The following is a 17,639-nucleotide window of genomic DNA, read 5'->3' on the forward strand; positions in this document are numbered from 1 at the left end:
GAATCTTCAAGGAGGGTGAGCTATCCATAGTCAACTACCCTCATTTTCTGATCCACAGGGAAAGGCAATGATGTGACCATCTCATACTGTAGGCTGCAACTGATATAAACTAAAGAGACCCAAGGGTCTTATTTCATAGTTATTATGGCAACTTCAGGTCTGTCTAAAACAGGCTGATTTTTAATCCAGCCATATAACAGCAAAGCTGAGACATCCACAGGATTTATTGTTACACATACTGCACACTTAAAACCCTTCAGTGCCATAATAATCAGAGCTGTTTAGATGCACATTACAATAAAATTTCCCGAAAGGAACATTTGATGAAGATAAACTACACAGGGGATAAAACAGTTGTATGCTTTGTGCATTTATCAGGAAAGTATACAAACTTATTTTTATAAACAAAGGGAAGAGAAGGAGAAAGTCACATTTGTCTGCATCTGTACTCAGATTAATGGAATGAGCAGTTCATGGTCAGCAGACTTCCAGCCTGATATTTCAGGTCAAGTTACACACACCAAAGGGAATTGTGGATCACTAAAGTTGGAGGAAACTATTTCCTTTATTTCACTAAGGGTTGGAATTTGGCCAAAGAAAATTATTACTGTGAAAAATAATAATACATTATTACATTAATATTACATTATTATTCTCACACATACAAATGTATCATTACAACTTACTTACCAAAATCCTGAGAATCTGTTCTTGCACCTGGCTGTCTAAAGGGATGGACCACTTTTATCTCTGCTGGTGGAAAAAATGATGGCTTCAGGCTAATTGTGACTACAACTTCTCCAGTGTACTTGTTGGCTCTCCAAATCATACCAGATGTCAACTCTGAATAGTACAGGTGCTCAGCAAAGAGAGACATACCAATCAATTGATGTCTACAACAAAGGGAAGGTAACACAAAGTGGCACATTACATATTTACTCACTCATACATTTCCTGAGCATTTAGTTCAGGCAAGTTCACTGTAAATAAACTTTCTTTGTATTCTTTTATGTATATCTTATCTTATATATCTGAGAATCAGATGCGATGCCAGAGACACTCCCAAATAATCCAGCACCCAAAATCTTGCAGATTTGCAAGAAACAGATGCAAGATGTATAACCTGCATTTCTTGCAGGTTATATGAGCTGTTGTTCGGGACTGACTCAATTGGCAGAGAAAGCTGAGGTATAACCTGGCTACTGGTGAACCCAGCAACTAAAATGAACATCTGCTTTGTTGAAGGATGCAGGTGAGATGAGTTCCCTCGTTTCCCAATTCCCAGTGCTTGCTCTGACACTTCTGTCTGTCCCAGAAAATCAGGGTGCAGATAGGAGTAGAACATTCCTGAGATTCAACTTGCCACTTCTCCCATCACAGGAACTGAGTTTCCATTCACTGGTCCATTATAGCAGCCAACAGGAACCACAAAAGAGCCTTGTTTTAAATAAGAGTGAAAGCAGAAAAAAATACTTGAAGAGGGAATTTTTGCCTCCACTTTCCCCTACATATTCCAGGTGGAAAAAGGAAGAACCCTGCAATCCAGGTTCAAACGGAAAGTGTTAATTTCCAAGTGAACAGCAGCCAACTTGAGAAAGGGAAAAAGGGTAAGGAAAATTCCGAGATGACTGCTGGCAATGTATGGAGAAACCAGCTTTGTGTTCATCTGTGCACCTGGTGTGCTGCCCATTTAAAGCAACAGCCCAGCAAAACCGTGGATTTTTCTCATTTTGCAACTGGTTTTTCCTATTAGAGATACACTGATTCAGCCATAGTGACAGACATTGCAGTGATATAGAGTAACCTCTTCACAAGTACCTCACTGGAAACATGCCCACCGAGGAGCAAAGCACAAAGCCAGATGTTAAACAGCCCCCTCAGCTGTGCTTAGCCCCTGTACCAGGGAGTACAGGGAAACAAGCCTATTGAGTAGGACAGTTGTCACCACATCTGCTGATGCCTGAGCATAGTTATCTGAGCATCCCCGTCGACAGCTATGGAGGACAACAGGCTTAAAGAAGGAAAGGTCTGATCTAGCTCAGTCTCTTGAGCACATCTCAGACACCTGAGCTCACCCGTTGTGACCTTGGACAAATCATTTAATCTCCTTGCTTTTGGCTTCTTTATCTGCAGTAAAAGGCTACTAATAAACACTCAGAGAGGATTTCTAGGGATTAAGTAGTTATCATTTGCTAAAAGCTTGGGAGATGGAGAGTACTGAGTGGCAGTATTATCCTTATAATAGTGATTTTTTTCCACTTTCCTAGCAGTAGTTTTAGATTTACAGTTACAGGCCATTTGTACCACACTTTGTACTCCTTACTGTGTTATGAACTGACAAAGTAAAAAGGAGAATGAAGAAGAGCACTGAACTGCATGCCCAATAAATTATTGCTTTATTTCTGGCAAGTTCAGGAAAACTCACCGGGCAGGGTTTCTGAGCACACGAACAGCTCCACCACCATAGTCACATGATCCAATTTGGGAAACGTCTTTCCCGTGGTCGTGTTGGATCCAGTAGAGCCTTGTGTCAACCAAATCTAGTGAGATGGCCTTGATTTTTTCTGTGGTTCTTAAAATATTTCTCACATCACTCCCACTGAAGGTCACTCTGTTTATGCTGGAGACTGTACCTTCTGAAGACCAAAATATTAGCCTGCAGGCAAGAGAGGCATGTTTTGGAAAAATAAATAACAAAGCCCACATTTGAAAGATCACATCACTGCTACACACTCCTTGTTTAGTTGCTCCTGTCTACAGAATTTTTAAGTCTTGCCACAGTGCTTTCAGAGCCAAAACTAAGAATCAAGCAAGGTACTTCCTTAATACATTTCCCACCTATTTCAGGGAAGCCCCATATACATCTCCCCTGAATATAAACTCTATTAAGAAAGAAAATAATTTTTTTTTACAACAAAGTGTTAGAAGCAATGTTACCACTAAGTATTTTTTACAGTTGTTTTCTTATTTTAATAAATATGTTTCTATCAGAGACCTACTCTGTTCAGGAAGCAATGAGAGACTAGAAATTTCTTCCATGTAGGTCAAGCAGGAATCAGCCCAGCTTAACCACAATGCACTGTTATCTGTGTCTCTGCTTTATTCTGCCACGCAGTCAGAGAGGGGAAACTGGAATAATATCTCAAATCTATAGAGGACTCCTGCAAACTTGGGGAAAGGGACTTCTTTGAGACAGATACATATTGCCCTTTGCCTCTGGGGAGGAATCTATCTCCAGAAACTCGAGCTGAATACATCACTTAAGTGCTTAACTTAAAAATACCATTTATATTATTGTTCTTATTTCTTTCTACTTTCCTACTGGGTATAGCAGATATACTGTGCTGTTATTACATTAAGATACAGTCAAAATACAGCTCCAATACTAAAAACAGTTATGCCCTGAAGCTACTGATATGTGAAGTTATTCATGTGTCAGACGTCGTATTTACCAATGTGACCTAAGGTTAACAACAGTTCTTCCAAAATAGGAAGTTATCCCTCACTCACATGTATTTTATTTTTTAATGTTTGGGTTTACATTCTTTACTGGTATTTCTTATGCACCAACATTCCATGAGGCATCATCATTTTCCCTTGTCTTCACAAAATTCCAGAATTTATATGTACAAAACAATGCAGCAGAAACCCAGCTTTACTGTGTTTATCATTTATTAAAAGTCCCAAAATGTATTAGATATAACTGGCAAGGGACTATATCAAATGAGTGGGAAGAATCAGTCCCTCGCAGCTTTTCCTCACTGTTACTGCTTTCTGCTGCCCTGAAACTTTGCTGTCTTTCACTGTCCTTGAAAAAGGAAGGGCAATGCCCCTTTTCCCTCAGCTCTCTTGACGAGTAAAAGTTTTCCCTGATGACCAAGAAGTTAGATTCTGCTTTAGTCTTTGTTGGGTTTTTCTCACACACTTCTCTATTTATCCCTTATATGCTTATTAATCTTTCACCCTCTTTGGTCAAAGTTCAAGGAGGTTTTGGACTGCATACATTTTGCACAGACTAGCCCAGCAGCCTATAAACCACAATCATAGTACTTTGCATATTTTGAGTGCATTTCAATAAGTTTACTAACCTAATCAGAATTACCTTCGCTCAGCCTCCAGGGTGATCCTTGTGGGGTGACCTGCGCCCCTTAGAAGAACTCGACGTCTCTTCCCGTTCATGTCTGTCACTTCTATGGTTGCTTTCTGTCTGTTGGCCCACAGAATGTCTTGATTTATCCAATCAATAGCAAATGCTGAAATGCCTTTGTCTATGTAACATAGTCTCTGTTAGAAAGCAAACAAAAAAAAAAAAATAAACATTTACAAGAAGCATCCTAATTATTAGCTTGAACTTAACTTTCAGTATAGGGAATAAAGTGCCAGACTGAAGCTTCCCATTTCATTCCATTCTCTCTCAAACCTGCAGATATTTCTCTTTCTTATTCTTTAATCACTTTCATTTGACCTTAGACTTACATGTACCCCTTCTGAACTGAGTGTCCCCTGTGAAAGGGGATACTATTTTCTGTGACAATCACACTGGACTAATCTTTTAGCTAGACCTTCTTGCATTTGGTATGCTATGAAGCAACCAGACCTGTATTGTTGCAAATGGAAGACTTCCTAACACACTGTTGTTAGACCCTGATTCTTAAAAAGCAGTGTAAAATACAGCAGTGAGCACTCCACATGGGTACAGGAACACTGACAATCTCTCTTAAACAAAAGAAGGCTCTCAGAGCATTAAAGTTTAGCCACAGCAGCCTGTCTATCCTTCTTAATCAGCCAGATGCAATGAACTGCACAGCTTTTCCTGAACAAAGGATGTAGTACTAAAAGAAGCATTTATGCAACCACAGAAACCAATAAAAGATTTGAGAAAAAATTAGTAGGAATTCGAGCACATTCTTCTCATACCATTTGTGCCAATTCAAGTTACAACAATCTGGAAGATAAACTTCCATAATGCTAGAGATTAATTTAAAACTGATAGAAACATTATTATCTTCAAAGTTTTAGTTTGTTTGAATTTCCTGTCTTTGATTTTTAACTCACCTTCACTTGATCCACAGCATATACCTAAAGGCAATGTGAATGCCAATAAAACAGCTTAGACTCAGGGCCACAACTATTATGACAGCAAAAAACTACTTAATAAGTCTGAAGTGCTAACAAATAAAATGCCACAAGAGAATTGTACCTAAAGATCAGGTGGTTTCCACTGAGAATTTTGTGCCCATTATCTTGGAGAATTCTAGAGACTTTATTACTTTACCTCTTGTTTTGTGCCATTCAGGTGAATTCTTTGAAGTAGTCGCCTTTCAGAGTCAACCCAATACACTTTATCATCTGAGTAATGAAAATCCATAAGCGTTGACTGACCAGTATCAGCCACCAGTCTTTCATGACTGGTCCCTTCAGTGTCAATTCTAAAGATGGCATTCCCATGGCTAAAAAGTAGGAATGGTGCAGGGTCTGACATGAAGAAAACAGAGACCAATTAATAGGTAAGCATTGCACTTTTGCTGCAAGAAGTGCTCATCAGTATTATACTAGTCAAAGAGAAAGTTCAGGATCTAACTATCTCTCTCATATTTTAATTATAATTTTCCAGGCATATTACAGAGAACCAATAGAATATAAATGTAATGTTCCTTTACATATATTGCTGAAAGACAGAAAAATCTGAGTCATGAAATGGAAATTCGAGTGGTTGTTACCAATAATCCCAAATCCTATAGCCTAATCAGAGTTCCTAAGAATGCATGCCAACAGAGGGTGGAAGAATTATGCCAAGAATGCATCTCCAAGTTAAAGACCACTTCTAGTTATAGTGCTATAGCAAGAATTTATTATAGAGAGGTGGTCTCACTTTAAGTTTCCAAACAGGGAAACTGAAGATCCCCAGATAGGGCAAGGGAAGAAGCTAGAGGCTGTGGAGGTTTCTGGTGATGCTGAGGGCTGAAAGAAACAAAAAGACCTGAACTTAAAACTTCTACAGTTCAACAGCAAAAAATTCTATTCATGCGAAATGAGGCTAAGAGAGTATCATTAACTTAATCTAAAACATGGTAAAATTAAAGGCATTCTGGTTATGCCCCAAACTCAAGAAATCCAATTAAGACTGAAAATTATGAGCAACTAGGGTGGTCCAAATAGTCTTAATGCAGCCTTAAAAACAGGTGATAAGTATGGAAGTACAATTAATAGGACATAAAGACTGGGGCCAAAGATTACGCTTAACCCAATTTTACCAAGTCCTCCTTGTTATTTTCAGGGTTTCAGCATAGGGCAGGGATAATGTTGCCCAAGGAACCTTGACTGTATTTCCAAACCACACAGATTTCATTTAGGTATTTGATTGCAGAGGCACCAGTCCAATTTAGGGCCTAATTTTATCAGGGATTTAATGAACAGGTAAACAACTGCATCAAAGAACTTCTTGTCTTTAAAACATGAGTGTATTTCACTTGGTGTACCCCCTACAGAAGGGTTTATACCTAGCATAAGGGTTCTTTATTAATCAAGCTACCTTCTGAACCATCATTCACTTCCTACTGTTGCTATAAATGTTAGTAATGATGTTAAAAAGTTGAAGTCCACCAATATTAAGATAGGTGCACATATATCTCTGTCAGGTAACGTGTTTTCTCTTCATTTAAGAAGTAAAGAGTTTACAAAACAGTTTATTAGAAAAATTAGAAGTTCGATATTGGGGCCAGAGATGTTTAGGCAGGACTACAAAAAAATCAGCTTGGATTTTTGTGTCACATGTCATTGCCGATAATGAGGATTCTAGGACCTGATTGAAGTAGTCATGCTGATGCCTATTTGGGAGCTGCACAGCACACTTTTAATTATGTTCATGGTCCCAAATTCTACATGCACAGGAACTCAAGTACAGCTCCTACCTCTTGGATCAGAAACATGCCCTGTCAAATCTCATTTCTGAATTAACAAGATTCCCAGGCAAACATCATCAGAAAAAGAAAACTTGAGGTCCTCAATCAGAAGGGAGCAGTACCATATCCCAGACAGAAATCAAGACCAGACATTCATGAAACCAAGGTGGAGAGGTGAGAGGTGAACTTAGAACACTCCCACCTCATACTCTAGATGCAATATAGGGTTAAACCAATCAATAAAATCCAACTAGATTTTTTTCTGTAGATAGCATCAGATGGGGACAAAATTAAAGCTATTCAAAGGCCATAACAGTGGATATTTTCATCTTAGAAGGATAAAAGCTTTTTTAATTTAAATGCATCTTACACATTCCAAATTCAATTTATATGCTCAGGACAGAGCAAGACAGAGAAAGAACTCTGAGCAGCACTCATATTTGTTAAGCTGCTGCCAATGGGCCAAATAAAAAAATAAGAGCTTCCTGTTTACAGTTTCACAGCACTGTCCCTAGAACCTAAACACACTGGAGTTATATCAATGCCAACAGATTGAAAAAGGCAAAGTTATCAAAATCATGGGCATTGCCCATTGTTTTCCTGGAAGTAGTAAGGACAGGAAAAGGTAGTTTAGAGTTCCAAGCACACAGAGTTTTGTTTTGTTTGTTCATTCATCTTTCCACTACCACTTTCCATCCTTCACCACCACTTCTTCTATGGCACCCACTTTTGGTCATACCACCTACCCACACAATAGAAGAGGCAGTTTTTCATCAGCAAACCAGAGCAGCCCAGACACTATCCAGTAGGGACCAGCTGGGCATGGCTGAGCTTGAAAAATAATGATAACTAAATCTCTAAAGCTCTTTTTTAGTCATAAAAAAAATGAAAGTATGTTACCGTTTACATAGCAAGACCATTTGTCAATATCCAAGGTGTAGCCTGGCAAACAGGAGCAGATGTAGGATCCTGGAATATTGATACAGGTTTGGCCACAGGTTCCCACACCACCTTCAAGGCACTCGTCAATATCTGAAAGATGTTTTTGAACAGGTCAGGAAAATTCATCTAGCAAAAGCGACAAAGAGCAAAGAGAAATAATACCCTTGACATAGTTGTCTGATAATAAATTGGTCACAAAATGTAATATTCCATCATCACAAAAGGAGGGGATGATGGGTGTATTGCTTCATGCATTGGCTTTAGAATTCTTGTATTGTCCATTGTTACATGCACACTGATTTTATTTAAATTAATTTTTTTTAAAGACTTTCCAGGAAAATTACCATTTTCCCTGGTGTCTGGGCACTCTGGTCTCTGCCCAAACACAGTTAACAGATTTGTTTCATATTCTATTTCTGTGATTTGCATTATAATTTACTACACAAATGCAGCTTGCAGCTGTTTGCATTGGAAAAGGGAAAAATTTTGCCAACAAATTAACAACAGTTGCAAAACAGCAAAGCAGCAAACAAACTCTAACTGCTCGTTTTTATTTTAGTCATCTCCTAAAAATACATACAAGACACTAAAACTCCCACTATATTCTGAGAGCAACAACCCCAAACCAAGACAACAAGTGAACTAATTAAAATTTGGGTTTTAACTGATAAATTAGGCTAGAGCCGTTAAGAATTAAAAGATATTTTATGTACTTACAGTGTTTTATCAAGGCTTGAAGCAGTACCTATTAATTAAGTCCTATATTATAGACCTTATTTTTTTTTAAAAAAGACATCACTGAGAAGCATATATAGCACTAAAGGGGGAAAGAATTTAACTACTTTGGTGGGGGTTGATTGTCCCAGAAATTTTATGAAAACTTCAGTTCCTACTGCAAATAAATGCATCTGATAGCAACTTCCTGAGGTGCTTGACACCTGGCAGTACCATGTCCTAGGATACTTGTCACATAGCCACGGTGAACGTAGTTCTAAGAAGCACTATTTTTGGTATCAGTGGCTTTTGTTCTGGGTTTTAGCATCTAACTTTGCACACACATTAAAAAAGAAATCAACACAAGTTATTTTAAAGAGACACATTTGCTTAAGTCACTAAAGGACATTGGTTCATAATGACAACTACATGTATGTATTGAGTTTTTCCAAGTATAGCTCACAATTTTTAATTTTTTTATTTTTTTTTCTGTGTTCCTGATCAAGAATTCAGGACAACAGAAGAAGAGCTTCTCCTTGGGTAAATTCTCTTAGATGACCATTTGAATGAAGTGCAAATTATCACAGCGTTTCAGGAGATCTATGAGTGTTAGGTGAGGATTCCCCTAGTTCAAAGGAGGTCAGAAATGGCACCTCATGATAACTACAAGGAATTGCAATTTAACGAACTCACTCCAGCACTTTGAAACCTTCTCAGCAACATAGGGAGAGCTAAGCTAACAGATCTCTGATATCCCATGGGTCTGGAACACTGTCTAATTGCTTAAAAAACATACAAATGGAGCAGAAGTTTTCAGGCGTGTACTCTGTGTCAGCTATCAAAGCTGTTAAAAAATAATGCCATTGCTTTACAGCCACCTAATATGTCTGCACAGACTAGGGAACATTTAAGCACTATTTTCAGAGTTTTCCTATAACGTTATGTTCCACACAGCAGATGAGCTTATTTGACTATGAATGAAACGTAATCAGAGCGCATGCAACTGATTTCTGTTGAACAGATTATGAAGGTAAATCAAAAGTATTTTCAGCAGCTTAATTCCATAAAGCACTCTAATACTAACCCACAATCTTCTTCAATCAATCAGCTTTCAGATGCATATTTTCCCACACATACAAGGAACGTACATGCCATTCTCCACAGTATTAAAGGAGTAACTCCTCCAAATCCCCTCTAGCAAGGTCTGACTGGCAAGTTTACAAATGGCTACAGAAACTGTGAGCTTCAAGTTGCCAGTTTAGAACTAGGTACTCCTGGCTCACATCGTGTGGATTTAATTAAAATAAAAGGGGTCTTTGATAAGCCATACAGGAGGACTCTGGTGACCTCAGCTCATTGTCACAGCTGCTGTCAGTATGAGCAAAGAGGGGAAGGAGTCTGCAGGCATGAACACTGTATCTCTCCCTGATGCACTGGTTTTCAAATGAAGTAACTGGCTGACTAAACTGGACAGTTAATCTGATCTAGCCACCACTATAAACGCAGGTGCTAGACTGCACTGATGAAGGCTAAAATGTAGTTCATGTTAGTCAATATCCTTTTATGAAAACAATGGCTTGTTAAATAAACCCAGTGTTATTTCTCTGAGTAAATCACAACTATGGAGGATGAATGCAACTGTGTAGAGACAAGATTGCTAAAGACAGAGGTCATTTGATTACGCAATGTGAAACACTGATGAAAGAACTAATATTCAATCACAATAAGGAGCACATTAAATAAGAAAGACAGGCCTAACCTACATACTCTATCTGGAAGACAGTTTACTCTGGAAAGGATTTGTATTCATTCTGGACAGAAAGCTGAACTCTTAGCATATTACTGGGCAAGAAAATTCAAATTACCACACGTAAAAACACAGGAGAAATTGAATGGCAGTGGGAAAATAATTTTACTTCTGCATATGGCAGTGGTCAAACTACACTGGCACGTTCTTTGTATTTCTCAGATATAGGTTGCTAAAGGATCCTGAAAAATTAGAAAGTTTACACAACAAGGATAAAAAGTCTGATTCGAGGGTAAGGAAAAGTACCTTTCCAGGAGACACTTAAAGATCTCAGTCTGATTAGATTATCAGAAAGTTGGGAGAAGGATTGATCGCAGTCCATAAATACCTTCACAAACAAAAAGTACCTTTCTGAAGGATCCTAATCTTTTGCAAATTTAACAAGGACTGATGGCTGAGAACAGAACCAGGGAAATCAAATTTAGACATTAAATTCACATTTTAATGGGAAGTGTGATGCACTAAGGGAACTAGCTACCAAGAAAAGCTGTGAAGAGAGGATTTCAAGTTTATCAGTCTGCACCTTTTCATCACCACCAAAGCTCACATAGTAAAGCAAATGCCACACGTACTGAAAAGGGAGCAAACATCCCAACTGAAGAAAGGCTGTAGTGATGGAATAACTGCCCAATAAAAAGAGAAGGGGCCCAGCAGCTCAGCCACTGGAGAATGCCCCTTCTAGCAGCAAACGGAAAGAGCCAACAGACACAGCACTATTGTAAAACATGCTGCAGTGCTCTGAACATTCAGCTTTTATGGCATTAACAAAGGAAGAGGGTCCTTTTCTTTGCTTAAAGTAAAAATATATATATATATAAAAACTTTTAAAATTTTCTATTTCTTAAGGTCTAGGGGAACTCTATCACAAAACAATCCATCAGGTGTAAGCAGCAGTGTCTTCACTTGCGCACTTAGTGCCAAAGCAGAGCAAGACACTGCATCCCGCTGTAGCTGTTTTACGTGTCCTGGCAACCACATCCCTCAGTGGGAACTTTACCCTGTGAAAGGAATTGGCTTAGGGAACACAAAAGCTGTCTGCAGTGCCCTGACAGCCAGCCCTGAAAGGAAGAATGAGGTTCTGCTCAGTTCTCAAAGGCTTCTTTATGCAAAAATACCTTGAGAATCAGCAAAAGCGATGAATCATGCCATCATGATGTTGGCAGCCCTCAATGACTTTGCATACAAATATGCTACTTTGTTGAGTGTCCTGAGAAATGCTCTGGTTGCAGAAGGTGAAGTATTAGTATGCCTGGCAGGGATACAGAGAAAGCACAGTGACCCAGAACTTGTGTTTCATTATGGCTCCAAGTATATAGATCTTACACATAAAATATACATGTGCAGATGCACACAGTCAAATAACCTCACTCAAATTTTGTTCTTGTGAAGTTGGACTGGGGATTAATTCAATCTTCTATATCTAGCCACCACCATACTCTTTTCAAGAAGGCCAAACATGACATTTAATCTCTGTTACAAAGAAGGGAGCCCATCCTATTTATCTGTTTTGCTAAAAGTGTACAGCTCAAAGAACAGGAGATAGCCAGAAATGGAAAAAGATGCTCTGTCAGCAAACCGCAATAAAGCAGGTGAGACACAGCTCAGTATCATTAGCTCTAATTTTAAATGAGGTTTAAAGTACAACCTGATCACTCACAGTTTGTGAGATGATAGAGGCTGTGCACTGCTCAAATACTATGGTAAGAAATACAATGTGAATAATGAGGTGATTATCAGCTCCTGGACTCTTCCAGTCCTGAGACAAAGAGGTGATCATATCACAGATATGACAGCAAGAGCAATCATAAGATTTAACCAAGTATAAAATAGAATCAAATTTGGAATTGAAACAAAATTCAGAAACCACTCACAGACATGTAGAAGAGAAATGGCAAAAAAGTTCTCAAGGGACTACAATGTCTTTAGCTTTCTACCTTTGTAGTGGCAGATGCAAAGGGTTTGGGCACTAGAATGGAAAAAAATATACTTGGTTTTGTCTTCAAAATAAATTCTGTGCATAAATTAGTCATTTCAGAATGGACCTTAACTCCCTGGATCCTGCAACTTTCAACATATCGTTACTGGCTTGCCTGTCAAAGATGAAGGTCCCAAGGCTGTCACCTGGCCCTCTTCAAAAGGCAACAGCAAGTACTGTCATCCAGCTCGCTTTAAAATCAGGTTTCAAATTAGAACTAGAAAGGGATTAGAAGGACTAAAAGGTAGCAAGTTTTGTTTAAAAGAGAAAGTATTATTAATACCTGCTATTTTCCACTGAGCAAAATAATGATGAGTCTCACAGCATTAGACACTGGTCATAGTCTGTGCCTTAGCTCTCATCAGAATTAAGCTACATGTGGTGTGTGATGCCATTTCTGTTATTTCTTGTAACATTTTCACCTCCTTCCTATTTTTATCTTGAGTTTTTATAGCTAAATATAGTATTTGTCCACATTCAGCCAGATTCAATTTCCAGAGAATTCAATGGGACTCATCTCGTTAATTGGCCAGTGGGTTTGGACCCATGTTCAAAAATTCCTAACACTACTTGGGAACAATATTTTCAAGGATCTTTCCCCAAAGCACTATAACATGAAGTGAGCTAGCTGGAAGACAGCTACTGAAAATAAGGAAAGAAGTACTCCTTGTCTGTAGTTCTTCTGAAATTCAGAGGGGTACAGTAGGTTCTCAGTAGGTTTATCCCTATGTCATGATGTGGGTAGACAACATGGTTCCCCATTTCATTGGCTCCTACTGTTCCCTATGCGATGCTTGCAAAGAAAGGACAGCTGTGAACTAGTAAGGTTTTGGCATTTTCTATTTCTCAGAGTACAACTTCAGAGATTTTAACAGTATGTCTTCAGAAAGCTACATGGAGCAAAGGCAAGCCAGGATTTAGCTGATTAGTGAATTTAAAGATGTAATACAGAAAGAAATAACAATATTCTGCATCACTAGTTCTCCATGGCAGAAGAACTGAAACAATAAAAAAGAAGGAAACCTTTAAACACAGGAAGAAGCATCTAACCAAAAGAGCTGACCCAGATAGCTGCAGTTGTCACCTTCAATTGCAGGCTGTAGCTCTGTAAGAAAGTGCAGCATGCTAGCCCTGAAGAAGTGACAAGGTCTGATCAATTAATGACAGTAGTAGAGATGTGCAGAATTTAAGAATCTTCAGTTACATAAAACTTCAACCATGTGAGTTGTGTTTTGCCTTCTTCAAAAAGAAAATTTTAAAATTCTGTATTTGTTTTTAAATAATTATAATCCTTCACTTTTAAAACTTACAAAATGAGTATTCAAAGTCAGTCCTGATGCCAAGGTACACTTCTGGTCCTGCAGTATCAGAATATAACATATTTACCTAGGGTAGCCGAAGACTTACAGGCTCCAGTATCTAGTCTAAAATTGATAATACAAGGGGCTGCTTTAGGCAATTCTTCAGATAAACAGTGCAATGTGGGAAACTTTTTGGTCTTACAGGGGAAAGTATCTCTATACCATGAGAAAATCAAACGAGTGTTGTTAAAGTAGTACTTCAGCAGTGCACTGGCAACTGATTCCAACAGGCATAGGGCCCATCCTCTGGTGTACCATTGATGCTTATATGGTCAAGTATGTTAGAAATCAAGCCTTTCCCAGGACCACGTTTTTACCATGTGTAGCCCAGACCGTTTTTCTTTAAAGGCAGAAGATTCTATGTTTTCACTGAAGTCTAAGAAAGATGAGTTATTTAAAAGTGGCTGAATCCCTAGTCCTGACATTAGCTTAAAATAAATTAAATCAAGATAGCAATGTCAAAAACAGCAGAAATACTTCCAGCTTTACCATAATTTCTGATAACGTGATATATTCATTCACCAGACTAGTTTCGTTCTGACCTCATGATCTGTTCTCCCACACTTTCTCTCTTACGAATCTTGCTGATGTGGACACGCAGCCCCTCTGAAAGGCCTCTGTTCACATACCAAGTCAGGGTTCAAATAATCTCTCTTAAAATAACTGTATAAAATTATGTGAGACATTTAGGGTTAGGTTTCATTATCCTTCCACAGGATGAGAACATCTTTGATCTTTGAATATCCCTAGAAATAAAAGGAACTAATTAAGAAGTGAGCTATTTAGCAATGTAAGAAGCGCATGACCTAGACCTGCTTCTGTAGTGGCAGTATGGAAAACAAAACTAGAAAAGCCTGCACACTTCCCGGTAAGTGTCACTGGTAAGAGTTCACTAGCAGAGAGCAGACCCCTTCTCATTTCAGTGTAGCCCTTAAGGCTGGCGGGATGCCACCATGATCACAGACAATACAGAACATTTTACAATTGGCATATTTATTACAGCTCACCAAGAATGGCTGCCAAGCCACAGTCCAGCTTGCTGTCATTGTTCACAGCTCAGTGGTATGAGTCATGTCTCCCACTCACCACTTTTATCCCCAGTATTACCTTCAAAGCCTGCCTCCACTTCCTACCACTTGCTTCCTCTGCACCCTACATCTCACACAATGAATGAACTAGAATATCTTAGATCTTATCTTCTGACAGAACACAACTTGTGTATCCAGTGGTCAAAGGAAAAAACAGGGGAAATCCATTCCACCAAAGCATCCTTCAGTCTTAACATATCATGTCAAAATTTCACCTTTGCTTAATCCCCTGTAATCCAGTGATCTCTAATTATAAAGATACCCTACCAGATTTATTCTATGCCACATGGAATAGCTCAGAGTATGTCATGATACCATTAGCTCTTACACAAAATATTTATTCTATTTCTTGCAGTTTGCTCAGCTACTGGCCATCAGTTTTAGTGCTTTACCTGGAGTCCGCCCCATTCACACAGCAGCTGAATGTATCTAATTTTCAACAGAAAACAATAATGCAGTGCAGGCTATGTATCCATTAATGGAAGAGAGATGTACATCAATATGCAAAATATGTCAACTGAAGTAAAAAAATACATCTTTGCAGCTTTTTGAATGTCAATATTTGGAGAGCATTTTGACTCCTTAAACAACAGCCAAACAACTCCCTTCATGTCAGAGAATTCTCCTGTTACACATGACCTCATAATTGAGTAAGACAGTAATGTAGAAGTCATAACTAATGCATGTCCTAATTAGCTTGTGGAAGCTACCTACATATTAGCAGTTTAAACCCATAGGAGAGGCTTTATGAAGTGCAACAGTTGCTGAGGATGTGACATACACACTGCAAATATTTCAGGATGAGGTTATGGAGAACCAGGTTTAGTCTGGTCCCATGGACCATATGGCCATCAACAGTGGAGAGGACAGATGCTCTCCTACAGGAACACCTTCTGCTTTAGCTTGGTCTAAAGGGAATCTAATTTCTGCACTTTGAGAGTGCTCCACAATGTGAAAACAAGCACAGTAAGAGGTGTCAGCATGGAAATTAATGTAAGAAGTGTACTTCTCGTTTGGATTCAAGCATCAGAGTAGAAGCATCCTAGGTGTGTTTAGCTCTCAGATAAACCTTCAGTCAAGTTTATCATTTGTATGTAAAAACCACCAAGCTCATCCTCTCATGAAATGAAAGCATTTAACATGCATACTTGTATTTTCTGCTTACAATATGGTATTTTCTTGGCAGAATCCGAAGATGAGGCACCTGTTATTAAATCACTGGAATCATGTCAAGAATTGAGTCAGAGCTTCTGAAGACCAAACAATCTAAGGCAAAAGCATTAACTTCAAGAATTAGGTCTTATTGCTTGAATCCTTACAGGGTGTTTCCCCATTTCCTTACTTAAATGCCCACAAATTTATTGGCTCTGGCTTTCTAAAAGAATTGGATTCAAGGCAACAGGGTAGGGAGAAAGGTTCTGTCATTCTTTGTCTCATACTTTGTAAAGAATAGGAACCTGCATTTTAGGTTCCAAATCAATGGAGGTGATAATACTAATAATAGCATCATGTATTTTGCCCAGAGTTTCATACTACAGTATCAGACACATCTGCAGTTCACGTATTGTATGAGATGTATTACTGAAGATAAGCACAAGTATCTACATGCACCAATAAAAACAGCGAGAATAGTTTAAAGTTATCTAGACCACATCTAAGTATATACTATTATACTTTAAATTTCTCTATTAAAACATTTTCAATATGCATATAGAAACACACCCATACACAAAGTTTACACATGTAGAAGCACAGATATATGCATGCATATGTATCAAAAATATGGAGACTCTAAAACTATGACAAGGAATTTTGGTAACTAGGAAACAGTTCAGGTCACTTAATGATCATATAAAAGTTTGTCCTGCTTTCTGAGAGTTAAACTGACAGACAAGTGACTGAAATAGAAGGTAAATGAAATCGGTTCTGTTCGTTATGAGAAGAAAAATACATCAAGAAGCTGATTTTTCAGTTCTGCCAGTACAACACACAAGCAATCTGTAAAAAACTCTTTGAAAATTATAAAGCTCAATTAAGGGAATACAAATGCAGTTTTCTTAATCTGTGAATGGTCAGCAACTTACCTATACAAGCAGAGTTTCCAGTCTTTAATCTGTATCCATTAGGACAGTTCCAGTGCTGCAGAGCTGAGAGGCTGACAAAACCAATTTTAAAAACCACTGGCAAAAAAGCAACAAGGAAGAGAAACATGATCTTGAGGGGGTTTTGAATGGTCACTAAAGAAAAACTAGCTGTTTTCAGTCATATCCAGGACAAGATGAGCGTGTGAAATCCCAAAAGGTTTCTGCAATCTCCCACTTTACACTCAGACATCTTATCACAATACCAAGTTTTATCTTTGCCTTGCTTTTCTTGTCACTTTAGCCCTTACTGTGTCTGACTACAACCTTGAAGAAATTCCTGGGAGGTTTCTTCCACACACACGTTGGTTTTTTTTCTCTCTCTCCTTCGTTTCCTTTTTTTTTCTTTTTTTTTTTTTTCTTCTCCTTTGGAAGCCAAGTACCAAATGCCTGACACTCTTGCAACAAATTTAACACAGCTTAAAAGCAATGCTCACAAGGATCATTGCAAATTTCCTCTCAGCTAGCAAAGCTGCTGTTTAAATCTTAAAATCAGTGAATTTGGAAATCTGTTCTCCACAAGCCCCAGGGGAGTACAGGGAGCGAGATCTTCAGGTACTCTCTTCCTCTAAATGCAGTTGCTTTTTACGTACAAACTTGGACGGACTCTTCTTTTTAAAGCTCTGCTTGCCCCACCTCTTCTCTTTTTAGTACCACTTGAGTGAACCCTGTGTTTGCAAATAGTAATGTAGTCAGATCCTTACTACAG

The 17,639-nt window shown here is 38.4% G+C and overlaps 1 protein-coding gene across 1 annotated transcript in view; it reads right to left on the minus strand.

The window, feature by feature from the left end:
• The window catches only part of EGF (epidermal growth factor), a 57,982-nt gene extending 40,982 nt beyond the window's left edge, over positions 1-17,000 (minus strand). Inside the window, exons 1-6 of the mRNA XM_010004084.1 lie at positions 16,874-17,000; positions 7,803-7,934; positions 5,276-5,475; positions 4,103-4,284; positions 2,426-2,656; positions 691-893 (exon numbers count right to left, since the gene is read on the minus strand). Coding sequence (XP_010002386.1) covers positions 691-893; positions 2,426-2,656; positions 4,103-4,284; positions 5,276-5,475; positions 7,803-7,934; positions 16,874-17,000 — 1,075 coding nt within the window. The remainder of the gene's footprint in view (positions 1-690; positions 894-2,425; positions 2,657-4,102; positions 4,285-5,275; positions 5,476-7,802; positions 7,935-16,873) is intronic.
• Between the last annotated feature and the right edge of the window lie 639 nt (positions 17,001-17,639).

This window comes from Chaetura pelagica, unplaced genomic scaffold, assembly GCF_000747805.2.
Source record: "Chaetura pelagica isolate M959 unplaced genomic scaffold, ChaPel_1.0 scaffold88, whole genome shotgun sequence".
Lineage (NCBI taxonomy): Eukaryota > Metazoa > Chordata > Aves > Apodiformes > Apodidae > Chaetura > Chaetura pelagica.